This window comes from Psittacula echo, assembly GCF_963264785.1.
Source record: "Psittacula echo genome assembly, chromosome: 3".
NCBI classification, from domain to species: domain Eukaryota; kingdom Metazoa; phylum Chordata; class Aves; order Psittaciformes; family Psittacidae; genus Psittacula; species Psittacula echo.
Window position 1 is genome coordinate 71,708,707 of NC_137736.1, and position 14,309 is coordinate 71,723,015.

At 37.4% G+C, this 14,309-nt stretch overlaps 1 protein-coding gene across 1 annotated transcript in view; it reads right to left on the minus strand.

Moving 5' to 3' along the window:
• Window positions 1–14,309, minus strand: part of PCCA (propionyl-CoA carboxylase subunit alpha) — a gene marked incomplete at both ends in the record, with an annotated part of 276,300 nt that overhangs the window by 121,826 nt on the left and 140,165 nt on the right. Inside the window, one exon of the mRNA XM_080612857.1 lies at window positions 12,794–12,896. Coding sequence (XP_080468983.1) covers window positions 12,794–12,896 — 103 coding nt within the window. The remainder of the gene's footprint in view (window positions 1–12,793; window positions 12,897–14,309) is intronic.

Sequence of the window (14,309 nt, forward strand, 5' to 3'; positions counted from 1 at the left end):
AAAAAAAAAAAAAAAGCAGATGAGAAAACCCCAAGAGTTCATTAAAAATTATATTAGATAACATATCTTCAATAAGTATATCTTCAAAAAGTACTAATTTCTCATGTCTAGACAATTATAGCACATAGCAAAGCCCCAGTGCCTCACATTACCTTCAATAGATCTTCTACTGCACTTTCAGCTTACACCCAGAGCTCACACAACTGAGCTTTCACCACCTGATATTAATCATCTTTACTCTTTATGACTAATGGAAAGAGAAAGGTACCTCTCCACAATGAGTTAGACCTTAGATGGGCTGAACTACCTTTGGGTGATGCTTACCTGTATTTATGATGTTACTTGGGCACTATGAATCTGGGTCACAGAAACCCAGGTTCAAATTGTCATATGTATTGAAAAGAAGATAAATCTCTATTGCCCTCCATATATTTTCATCCTTTTAATAGGACAGCTGCCATTGTTTCTATTATGGTCTCACAAGTAAAGAGAAGAAAGACAGTTAAGAAAAAAAAATGTGTGCAGGTCTCCTACTTAGCTAAAGTTACACACATCAGATGTGAATGAAAGAATTTCAGAATAAATTATTAAAGTAGGGTTGATTGTGAACAAAAGAAAATTGTAACAGCTACTGCCTCATGCTCAGTATTAATAAAAGAGACTTGTGCCCACTAAGCTTTCTGCTGACCAAAGTTGAAGTAGAGAAGCCAGGCTGCATAGGTGGAAAGAACCTAAGGAGTGGCAGTAACACAAAGTTTAACACAAAGTAGGTCTTCTACTTAGATTTCCTTTTGCTTTTTTGGGGAGAATCATGATCAGTATAGCATGGCAACATAAAAATGGCCATACTGAGTGGCCCAAATATCCATCTATTCCAATATTCAGCGATCAACAGCAGATAGACAATTGAGGTATAAGAACAATAAAAGAATGTAGTCACACTTCTACAATGTATTTAACTAGAACTTCCTTCTACTTCCTTGCCTTTCACCAAGACACTTAGCTCAGTAATTCACAAAGAAATAAATTTCCTAAATACAAAACATTTTTCATACATACACACACTATAAATAACAACCCAAATATAATATAGAATCACACAACGGTTTGAGTAACGTGCCATACATAGTACATTTTTATATAAGATACAAAACATTTTCTTTAAACATGATTTCTTACACATCCAATTATTATTTAATGAATATGATAACACATATGTTTGAAAAGATGGTACTGTTGTTCTTTCTTAGTAAGCTAATACATAAAACTATCATTCTGTGAATGTTCCTATTCTATAAACAACCATGAGCCAATAACATGTCTGTGGTCAAAAGTATGTTCAAAAAGGACATAAAGAATATTTTTTTTCTAACACACAAAACACAGATACATTTTGAATAGAAAATGTAAAGTAGAAGAACTGTTGTGCAAACATGACACAACGTACATTACCTAACTGGTTTTGATACAGTGTCTGCAACTATGCCCACTGGTATCTCCTGAAAATTTAGATGGAAAACTAAAAAAATATCAGAGAAGAAACAAATAAATAGCAAAGGAAGAGCCAAAGTATTTACAAAATACAACTTCAGAAGTAGCTTATGGCATCTGAGAGAAGATACCTGAGGAAGATCTTTAGAAATGGTTCTCACAACTTTGCCTTCAAGCCCAACCCCTCCTTTGAACTCTCCCACTCCTGCTGAGGAAATAAATCACAGAATCATAGAGTGGTTAGTTCTTTCCATGCCCAAAGTCTCCTTGCCCATATCCAACATATTTCTCTAAAACACAAATGACTGCAGCCCCTTCTGACCTTCCTGTGTGAGACAAGCTAGCCTTGTCTCTGGGGAGTTGTGCTTTACCCTATACAGGCTTTGAACACAATTTCCCAGGGCAATCCGACTTTTTCCAGACTGTAAAACCGCAAAATGCTATCAGCTCTCACTAACCCTTCCACGTTTGGTAGAAAAATGGAAAGCAGGGCCTGAAGAACACCATTTATGTCACCAAGATATATCAGATCACCACCCATGGCAGAGAGAGGAGCCTCAGAAACATGTACCACAACACTGGGATACAGACAGAAGCTTAAAGCCTGGGAAGGATAAAATTTAACAAATACCCCAGATTTTTGAAGTGCTTTTTATATCTGGCATTCAGTAGACGAATTATTTGTATCATTGCACTACTAACTGCAACAAGCCAAATTTTACTAAGCATCACAGAGAGACAGGATAAAGACTTGTCATCCTCTCCTTTCTAAGTCAATGGGTAAACATCCCTGGTTTCAAAAGAAGCAGGTCCTGAGCTGTTCTTTCCTGTCCAGTCTTTCTCACAGCAAGGGCTTTGAAGATATATGCTAAAGGGAAGCCACAGCCAAAACAAACTCCAAGCACCACATCTAATTACATGGAGAAGTAAACCACTAAAGACTGGTCCGTGAAGGATATTAAAGAATCATTCATAATCACAAAAGGAAAGTTATCTGAGAAGTCTCAACACAGATCCAGGGGAAAATAGTCAGGCCTCTGAATAATTACTACAAGCCAACAGAAATCAGAATATTTTTTATTTAAGATACTATCTATCCCACATATCCTACCTGAAAAAAGATGACATATCCATGTAGTCTTTCTTTTAAGGTTCACAACACCACCAGGTTACAAAGACAAAAATATACAGCACCTAAGGAAGAACCTTAAATGCAGGTAGCAGATCACTGATCTTTAGTGTCATGAAAATCACAGGCATGAGATTCGGCTCCAAGATAGTGAATAGCAGCACAATTAGCAATGTTACCTCTCAAGTAATTCTCCCATCACAATTACACAAATCTACATTGTCACGTAGCAACAAATAGGCTTGCGGTCTTAGATATAAAAAAAATGGAAAATGTTCCTTTTTTACTGCTGCTTGGCAATGGACATAACAGGAAATATCTTAAAAAGAAAGTGAAGAAATTGCACTCCAAAACTTCTGACATGAAGGCAGGACTCATTTTTCTCGTGAAAATGTTTCCTCAATATTTTCACTTAAACACATACACTCTAAAACTATGCAGAAGTGACCTGCCTCTCTAAAAGCTGAAAAGAAAGCAGTCTTAGCTCAATCTTGTATGTTTACACTTTTAATCTTACCCTTAAACAAGACTGAATTGAGCATAACAGCACTGAAGGTCAGCTTCTATACTGGCATATCAGATTTCAAGCCAACAGCTCTTTTATTTAAAATATGTTGGATAAAAAGGTAATATGCTCTCTGTAAGAGTTCCCTTGAGGTTAGAAGAACCAATAAATTAACTGTTACCATATGTTTGACTCCTTTTGGCAAAATTCAGTAACAAAACACTGCCAAACCTCTTTTGGCAGGTAATAGTATTTGGTAGCTTATAGTACAACTTGAAGGAAAAAAGAAAACTGGACAGAAAGCTTGGAAATTATTAGAAGAAACTGCATTTCTGTCTTTATATAGCTAGCTAAATGCTGTTGAAAGAAAAATTCTAACAAAGTCAGCTCTATGGATCTGATCTACAATAAGCAGCTAACTCCTCAAAAAGAGCAGTATCAAATGCAAACTCAAACATTCCAGCTAGTACAGTAATGCAAATATTCTGCATTTAGTTTTTTAAAACCATGCTAGATATGTAAGCTATTTTGAAAATAGGAATACTAATTCTATAAGCTTCTCAAGTGTTAAAACGTGTATTATTAGTGCTTACATTACAGTGGGTGTATTTCATTACAAATGAGCAAAGTTTGGGCTTATTCACAATGGCATGTTCTTCAGCTTAACTATATATATATATGCAATTAAGACTAGAACACGATGAATAAAAAGCCTTTAACATTACACCTTTAATTGTAATTATAGATATAGAAATTCTGGGCATTTTAAGGACATCTATTACAGATGTTGTTAAAATCTGGCTAAACAGGTAGGTGTGAACCTAGCTGGTCCTACGCCTTTACCATGAAAAGCAGGATGTGCTCCATAAGGTCACAGCTATTAAAAAAAAAAAAAAAAAAAAACAAAAAAAAAAACAATGCTTTTTCAGATATGAAAATGTCAATTTCATATTTGTTTACTCATCTATCATAACATACTCTAAATTCATTATTATTCTAATTTCCAATAAAATGGGTACAGCCTGTTGTTCATGCCATTTTGGTTTTGCGTGTACAGGAAAAACAGGCATTTAAAACCTCTGTATTTCTTTAATCAATTGCATCATCCCATTAAATTCTAATTTTGAGGTATATAAATCACTTGATTTTCAGCTTACAGTTCCACACAGATATCTGGCAAGCAGTTTGAAGCAGGTTGACAGGTACAGGCCAGACATTTCACTTCTTCAAGTCATGTTATTGCACAGTTAATCCTATATTTGCATTAATTTGATTAGAAGCACTTACAGGTAAAAGTAATCCTAAAGTGTAGGTCTAAAGATTATAATATAAGCCTCTGGATGGTTTTTCCAGATGAAAAATATTTTTGCCATTTTACAGATGCTTGCCTCATTCAGCCATTTGGGATTTTGTTAATAATCTTGTCATTACTGTATTCATCTTCTGATTTCTTCTTTTTTTTTTATTTTTTTTTTTAGGAAGGCAATTTCTGTGAAGACTTGACACTGAAATCAGAGACTTCATTACCCTGCAAAATACATCCACAGTTCAAACTATTTAAGAGGGTTAAACAAAATGCAAACATTTAATGCAACATTAAGCATGTGAAATAAAAACTTGATTGCCTAAAGAAAGCATGCTATGCTGTTACCCTGGTGACAGGTTAAAAAAGGATTGTGAGCTGAATGGCTGTATGATATGAAATTAAAATGTTTCACATTGAACAATCCAAAATGAATTGGGAAAGGTTAGAGCAGAGGAGAGAGAAATCAATTCTCCAATGGCAATGGTGAATGGAAGTGAAGTCTGAATAGGATTTGCCAGTGGGGTGCAACAGCTGCCAAATATCCTGCAGCCGAAGAATTACAATAATACTGATGAAGTGTGCAAGAGCTTTTGGAATCATTGCAGGGAACAGAGAAATACTCCTACAATAATGAGCCCATTCTGTGTCCCATCCCACTTTCACAGTTGAATCAAAGGAAAAAGAAACGGTTGAAAATCGTAATACTCAATACAGAGGTATAAATGAATTATCTATCCCTTCAATCAATATCTTATGTTTAACTACAGCCTTTATGAACCATGAATGAAGTAAGCATGCTAAAGAATGCCCAAATCAAGACACATACATGTAAAAGTATGCAGACAATATTGAATGAGAGACTTTTTCTTCCTATACATTTTGTTGACAACATTTCTACTGCAATAGCATCTAGAATAAGCTACACGCTACACAAACAGCGGGACACAAGCAGTGCCTCAAGGAATTTCAAAAGGTAAGGTGTTGATGTGCATACTTATCTTTTTTATGTTAATAATTTCAGGAAAGCAACATTAGTAAAACTTCTCACATGAAGGCAGTTACACATGCATTTACTGAGTTTAGAGTCCCCCAAAGTCAAGAAAAACTTTGCCGTTCCATAAAAAGCTCCAGCACAACTTCATTTCTGCCCTTCAAAATTCCAAATAAAATGTACAGATGGAGAGGAAAAGCTATGCTAAAAGTAGCCATAAAATGCTCACGGAGCAGGTGGCAATTAGCACGCACCTTTTTAGTACTACGGTTTTATGCATACACATTTTACACACAGACAAATATTAAAGAACGAGTTTAGGAGGTGCAAACCTGCATGACAGGAAGGAATTGTTAGGCTTATAAAAGGGATCAAAGTAAAGAAAAGAGAGGGGCCTTGTGGTAAAGATCGGCCAAGAGGTTGTAAGAAAAGCACGGATGAGAAAAGGGCCAGATTCAGAACTAAAAAGGGCCAGGAATATGGCAGCACAACAAAAAACATTCACATGTGTATACTATGTAAATTCAACATTAAGTGAACAGTAGCCACAGAAGCTTATAAAGCTCCTACAGCAGCTGCTGTTTTCCCAGCAGACATGGTGAAAATAAGAAATAAACATAGCGGCTTAGCCAGGTCCATTTACTTTGGTGAATGGCTTTCCCACCAGCAATCACCTCAGCAAGATATGTGCTGCTGCTTTGGGGATCCTACCAGGAGATGTTCAGCAAGGTTCAAATTCTTTCATAACTATTATCTTCATCATGATTTCATAATGGTTATCACTGTAAAGACTCAGCAAGCGTGAATTCCTGAGTGCCCAGGACACCTTTTTCCATACAAATGACATAGGGATGATAGCCTACAACAATTTCCCATAACAGACCATTGTTTCTGGAATATATGTTCATGAATCATGTGGAATGATGGCTCTGCATTCAAATGCCTATATAAACACCTTATATTACTTCTATTATCAATTCTGATTCCATTAATTTAATCTAAAGAAAAAACATGATACATACATCCTGTAGAAAGTCATAAATGCAACCTTGAAATGTCCCATTTAAACTTTTCTATTTTACATAAAAGTTTATTTCCACTGGCCAAAGATACCTGTTTCGTATATCTGCATCAACTTATTTGTCTATAGCACACACAATCCCCGGTGACAAGCAACTGAACAATGCAGGAGTGTAACTAATACCAGATTTTAAAGACAGCTAGGATATTACATAGGGCAGCTGTTTAGCAGCGATTAAGCAAGATTACACAAAAAAATAGAAGAATTTAGTAATTATTTATGAGAGGTCAAAAGAACAACATTAGGTAACACCTAAAGAGACAAGAGAAGCTTGTCACAATCAGAAAAGCCCATTATAAATAAGTATAGCACATGAAAAAAGGGAGAACAGAGTCTTAGCACTTTACTAGTCTATGGGGAAAGAAAAAAAACCACACAGTGGAATAATAGTCTGAAGCTGCAGTAGTTACATAAACATATTGAGGTCTTTCAAAGGCATAACAGTAAATCACAAAAAGAATGCTTGACTTGTTGACCAGGAGACCAGAACAGTAAGGATAAGACAGTGTTATTTTCATGAGCTAAGGATGACTGCATAAGTCCAAAGTGAGGGAATAAGGAAAGCCACAAGTGGGCTGGACTTAGTCATCCTTACCAAATGAAAACAAAGCGTTTTATCTTTATATGACACTAGAGGGTATTTGTAGAGTAAGGCAAAGTATAAATATTTAGCTGTACTTGCCATAACTGTTCATGTTATTACTGCAGCTCTAGGGGAACAAAAAAGTAAAAATCACATAATGCAATTGACATAATTCAGCAGTGCCTGTGACTGTGCTGCAAGAGCTCTCCCCCTTTCCAAGAGGCCCATTCAGATGACTCCAGTGAATTTTCCTGACATCATCTTCCTTCTTTTTAAAATTAATGTAACATAACCTTATTTTGTGCTGCTCCAGCAGTGCAGGAGAGCCAGAAAGCAATCCTATTGGGCAGCTGACCATCCTTCCATATGGGGAAGCCCTAGGCTGGCAAAGAGTTGGCTCTGTTCCAGACTCCAGCAGGGTAATAGGTGTAGTCTATGTGAAAGCAAGCATGCCTGGGAGGTGCAGGGCTTTTCTGCTCTCCAAGTGCTTTCCTTGATGCCCTAATCATGCTATGGCAAGGCAAAGCAGGCATCTGAGCCATCATTACTAGCTCTGTCTGAGGATTTATGTCAATATATCTATACCAAATCAATCTAGACACAAACCTACAATAATTCATTAAATAAAAAGCTAAATATATCCATTTCAGTCCTTGTAGTTCACCAGTCATGTTATGTCCACCACACTGGACCCCTGGATTTTCAGAATTTTTAAACATATAAAAATTCAGCCCAGCTATTTCAGAACTTGACAAAGACTCGCTTATATTTTGTCTCTAATTTCTCACTATACACTTACCCTTCCTGTGCAAGCATTATTTTATGTTTAGAAAGCATTATCCATTCTAGATCTCAAAATACTTTATACATGTATAAATGTATATAAATATACATTTATAAATATTTATAAATATATAAATGTATATAAATATATAAATGTATATAAATATAAATTTATAAACATTTATAAAACTCAAAAATACAGTAAAGTTTTGGGGCCATTTTGTCTTTTTGGAAACTGAGGCCCAAACCAACCGACTTATCCAAGGTCCCAGAAGAATAGTTAGGAGTTTAACCCAAGACTCCCTAATCCCAGTCTTCTATATTAAACACATGAGCAAGAAAAACCTTTAGGGTTTTTATGCTAGCAATGTAAAACATTTTCCAATGTGTTACCATCTTTTTCAATGTAGTATCAGTTAATATGGGCATGCAGCCTCACTGTTTTTTCCAAGTCATAAACGATGAAAGGGTAAAACCCATAGAAAAATTAGGAAAATACACTTGGCAGCCAACGCAAGCAATGCATAGGAAGTGCTGCAGGCAATTGGGTTTAGAAGTATAAACATCACATTAGTAGACCCATGAGATAGCATGATGTAGCCACACCTGGAGAGTCACTCTCCTATTCCCCTCCCAACCCACTAATGAAAACAAGGCTGAAGCCAAAATGTGAAGATTCAACTGTACAACATCATTTTTGGTCTCTAAGGCTAACTACATCAAACAAACGTAAAATAAGCTGGATTCACTTCAGCCAAAATATGTTTCTACTTGAAACAAGATCAAGTTCTGTCTAGAAGACCTCAGGATTTTACTAGATGCTGTAAATCTGTTCAGCAGCTGTGGGTGGCACCAGTTTCACAATAAACTGGGCTATGGAATAAGTAGGAAAAGTCCTAGGTGAAATAGCTGAAAGCTGAACAATGAAACAATCATCAATCATTCATGGCTCTTTCCTGTAGGAAACATGTGCATCCATTAGCTGAATATCACAGTGAAATATTCATACTAGTATCTGGCTCACAAAATATCAAGCATTTCATTTGCTAATCATCTTAAAAAAAGAATAAAAGCAAGGAACCAAACCACCCCGCAACAACCTCTTTCCCCAAAAAAAAACTGGTTAAATAACAATCCGCTAATTTACTTTTTTTAAAGAAAGCAAAAAACAACCACAGAAAACGCCCCAAGTATCCAATTGCATCACAAAAGTAAATGTCTGTATTCCTGTAACTCCGAGCATGGACAGGTCTCTAGGAGTTGTTTTAGCTAATGGTTGGCAAATTAATCCTAGGAGACCATTGGTGAGGTCTGGGGCACATAGCAATGCAGACAGTGGAAACTCACCTGTGGGTGCTCCACCCAAGTCATAATACAATTTATTCTAACACAGGAAAGGCAAACCAGACTTCAGCTTGTGGCCTGTATTAACCTCAAAGCCACACAAACTACTGCAACAAAGAATCCCCACTACAGGGGTCACATCTAATTGAAACTAGCTGAAGAAAGTTGGGTGTTTGATCCTAATGAGGCAATAGCTGGCTGATCATCAGAACGTGTTCCAGCAAAAACCCTACAGTTGATGATTCAGTCACCCAGGGGATTACAAAATGCATATTTTCCAGTCACATCCCTGTAAATATCACTGACTGTAAAGAACCCCCTCTCTCAGAAGTCTGCTACTAGTCTGATCTGTCGCACAGAATTAAGGCTATCTTCTGCATTCCTCTTATAAGCCATTCTTTGCTCACCTGTTCCTCCTTGCTACATGTTCCCACTCTTGCAGCCCTTCCAGAACAATCTCATTTGTCACGAGTACTTAACCTGCTTCTGTCAGAATGATCTAAAATATTATTAAACTGTGTCTATGTCAATATGGGTCACTTTAGCAGAACCAGAGTAAAAAGACACTACACACAAAGTCACACCTGCACACCAGGTGAGGAGGAGGAAAGGCAGAGACCAAGGGAGGAGCTGGCTTGGACAATGATTCTTTAATCTGGCTCAGCTGCATTTCATCTGATGAAAGTCTCAGTAGCCCTGATAGTGAAAGGTGGATCTTCTATGAAGACTTCCAAGCATGGTTCTTTCTATCTATCTGGCTAGAATTACAATCCTGAGCTTGGGCTGAATATGTCATGGGAGGGAAAAGGGAATCCAAGATACCCCTGCAATTGTGAAAAGAAGGCATATTATTTCTTTCGCAAAAGGGAAAAGAAAACAAACCAAAACCAAAGACAAGCATGTAACTCAAGTTCAGCAGAAAACTGTCTATTTGACAGCTGTGATAAGTTTAGAAGAAATAATGCAGGATTTCAAAATACTACGTTTCAGTGCATTTCCTTACACAAAAATCTTCAACTGCTTTCAGTACATGCAAAAGAAAAAAAATGCTGTCAACATTAATAGTGCCAGAGACCTGACATTTTGAAGATGATGCTCAACATGGCAGTGTACTTTTCCAAACCATTAGGAGAATGTTATGGATCAACTTTGGAGCATGCAGTCTGTCTAATCCCCTTACATCCTCCAAAATGGATTTAAAATACACACAGACTCCAAATGCCCAATTCTGCCACAGTGAACTGCATCCAAGATTACAACTGTCCTTTTTGATTTGTTGCCAGTAGCACAGGTTCCTACTTTGTACTTCTTGTTTACTCGTATTTTTCGAACAGATTGCAGTCATACCAATAAAGATGTGCTTTCTATGGCCACAATCCTGCTCCTTAAATGGTACCCATTACAAGGAACACCTTCAAAACCAACTCAGATGCAGTTCTGGTAAGTTAAGGAAATGCCCTGAAGAACCCTTGATGGGACTGCAGCGACTTCTATATTCCACAGTCCTCAGTCCCCTCTAGAGGGAGTCCACTAACTACTCTAAGGAATAGAGAACATTGCCCAGGACACCACACAATCCTCTGATCTCATTCTGCCTCTATTTGACCTTTCCTCTGAAGAAGCTGCATGATTTGGGGGGCAAGTGTAACATTACCGGGATTGCTTTTCTTCAGAAGTTACTTACAAGTAAGTCTTTTTGCGTTATCTTGTCCTTTCTTGGCCTCAAACAGGCAGCACATGAACACCCATCATGGCAAGAGAAAGTGATCTTCCCTGTACTGAAAAGATTTGTTAGCTTCACCATTTAAAATCTGAAAAATCAGACCTCTATCTAGTCTTACAAACTTCATGTAGTCAGTCTCTGCTGCTTTCTTTGCTCATGGTGGAGAAATATATGCGAGGAAGTTAGGCTAGGACTCCAAAAGTAAGCTAATTTTTTTCAAAGCAGTGTGTATTTGTTTCCCTAGTGCAGCACAAGAAGAGATGAATGACTGCTCAATGCAATACTTCATTTAAATATCTGATATCTCAGTTAGTTGTGCATGCCTTTTCTATTAAGATACACAGACAGCTAGTACTAAAAGAAAATATTTGCAATAGAAAGAAAGCATTAAAAGATTGTGCAAAAATTGGACTCCTGTTAGCAAATAAGGACATTTTACAGCCCAGAGGAAAAATTCTCAAATCAGACAGAGCAGGGAATGCAAGAGCAGTTTGAGAACCACTACTTAGGTCAACAATTCCTGTTTCTGACATTAAGTACAAAGTAATCTATTCTATATAGCAGTACCAGACTATTTAACTCACTATGCTGGCCAGTAAAAACTACAAACAAGGCTCCTACTCATTCTCCCTCATACATCTTTTATTGAGGGAACAGTGGCCTTTTGAGTCTGTTCTCCTCCTTATGCCGTCTGCTATAGAGGATATAACTTGTAGAAAAAAACAAAAAGGTGCTTAACTTTCCCCTATAGGTGCATAAGGCAAGCGATGACCTAGCCCTACATATGCTATATATTACAAAGCCGTTATGCTTGCCCTAAGTGTCTCTTTTTTCCTTTTTTTTTTTTTTTTTCAACACCATATGGTACTATTTATCTTTGTGGGTAAAAATAAAAATAAAGACTTCTTGAAACCACATTTGATTTATTCCTGACCACTGTAAAATCAGTAATAGAATACACTGTCAAACCACTGGCATGGAATGTGAATAATGTCTATCCTCCATTCTGACTTCCCTTTCACACAAACATGCAACTACATGACAGAATATGAGGCCAGAAGAAAGACTCATGCCAAAGTTCGGGTTCACTGTACACAACCATTGCAAACACCATCTACCCGAGCAAGTTTCACAAATTCAGTTGTTCTAATAGAAGGTCTCAACGCATTGACAATTATGGGCCAGAGGACAACAAAAGCTAATGGAAAAAAAGCATGCTGTTTCAAGAAGCCAAAGAAGTGAATTAGTATTTTGATACAAGCTACTGTGATGGCCAATTAACAGTACTACCTAGGTTACTAGAAGCTACTATCCAAAAGAATGAGGGAGTGGGGGAACAAAAGCACCAAAAAACACACTTAAAGCAAAGTGCTGACTCTTCCAGCATCTCCCAGTCAGAAAGTGTTTTCAGAATTAGACCCTAACCTATTAAGATTCTTCATCAAGGTAGCAAATTACTCATGAATCCACAACATTTTAAACCTCTGTAGTTGAATATTCATATTATCCCCAAGTGCTTAGATCGCTTCAAATGGGCACATGGGAAATTTGTGATGCTCAATTTGTGGTTAGTTACTAATGCAACAACATTCTGCATTAATGAAACTCCTGATGTGCATTAATTACTGTACTGGCTTGTAACGCATTTTTGTGCCTATTAGTTTGCTAATATGTAGAATAAAAATAAGCATGTATGACTTGTGTGATTAAGGAAATGTAAGCCACAGCTCATTTGAATTTAGAAAAACTGGACTGTATTAAGAAACCATGCAGGTTTCTCACCAGTGCCTCTTGTGCATGAGAAGATGCCATTAACAAAATGCATCAGCACATCTGAGTTCCTAGAAATGAACTTACCTTGGAGTCCCTAGAAATCGCCGTGATCTCAGTTGTTCAGACACATACAAAGATGCTGCTGTTGCCAGTAGTTCTCTTCTTTCACGATCTGTCAACTTATGCCCTAGTTTTCAGAAAGCAGTTAAAGAAAATGTATTAGATATCACAGTCCAACAAGGACACAAAAAGTAACAACTACCAGTGAAGACACTGAACAGTCCTTATGCGAAACCTACATTTTCTCCCCTCTAAATTAAGATGAGGCTTAGCACAGCAGACGCTCTGAGTTTCATAGTTTAAATTGCATGTTTTCATACAGATCAGCCCTACTGCTAACACTGGTATCTCTGTTAAAAACAATTTGACAACTGAAAGAAAAAAAAAATAAAATGGAATGATGCTGCAGCATCTTGTTTTCGTTACTGAAATGTCACTGGTTGACATATTGTGCCTCATGCTGGTAAGGAATCCATCTGTACATTAGAACTTACTCAAAATATACAGCATTCTTTCCCAGTACTTTACCTTGCAAAGGCTTCAGAACTTCCAAGCAAAAGGGATGGATAACTCAACAGTATAAGCCCCGGAAATACACGGGGATAAAGCTATTGTCAGCCCTGGGTCATTTAGTGCCATTTGTGTAATCATTAGTTTGCAGCTAATGGAGTCAACTCATGTTTGGCACTTCATAAGCAGAAAATAGTTCAAAGTAGCCTACAATCTGAAGGCACACAAGCTAATAAAGGTTTGGTTGAAAAGGTGCAAACCAGGGTGAGTGGAAGTGGCTTTTCTTCCAACCTGGTCTTGTTCCAGAAAGTAAAGATTAGTTAGAAAATCAATTGTCCATTCAGCAGGCTAAAATGCAGAGCACAGTTACAGAACTTTGCCCTCCCCATCTTCAGGTTAGAAACCACACAACACCAATTTGATATGAAAAGCCAGCAAATAGGTGGCCAAGACTGGTGTCACCGAAGAAGTAAAACAGTCAAAACTGATGCAAGAGGGAGCAAAAGGACAAGTACCCAGTTCATAAGACAGTAGCAGGAAATTAAAGTTGACACAGAAAGGACAAGAAGTGCAAGGCTGAACTGTCCCAGAGAAAAAAGCAAACTTTATCCTCAGGAGAGAGATTTTGCCCAGATGAAAGCAGCAGTGTTTAAAAAGCCAGAGGATAACATGATAAATGAAGTTAAGAAGAGATAAAGGTTAAGACTGAAAGATTCAGCTGAACTCAGTTACAACACAGCTTTCTAGAAGTACTTTATGTGTACATATCACAGCAAATGCAGTTCATCCATGTCAAATACAGATTTCACTGCACTTGAAGGTATGCGGGAGGAGGGGAAGGGGTTCAGTAGGCTGTATTCTCCTGAGCAACTGTGCCCAGGGGACATGTTTGCTTCCAGTCCTGCAGCAGAAAACCAGTTACACAGCTCCCTTCTACATCCCCAGTCTCTCATCACCTCAGCAGTACTGCATGCAGTATTAATTCACATTCCCCAGTACTGGTCGCAAACAAGCGACAGTTTGTATCAGT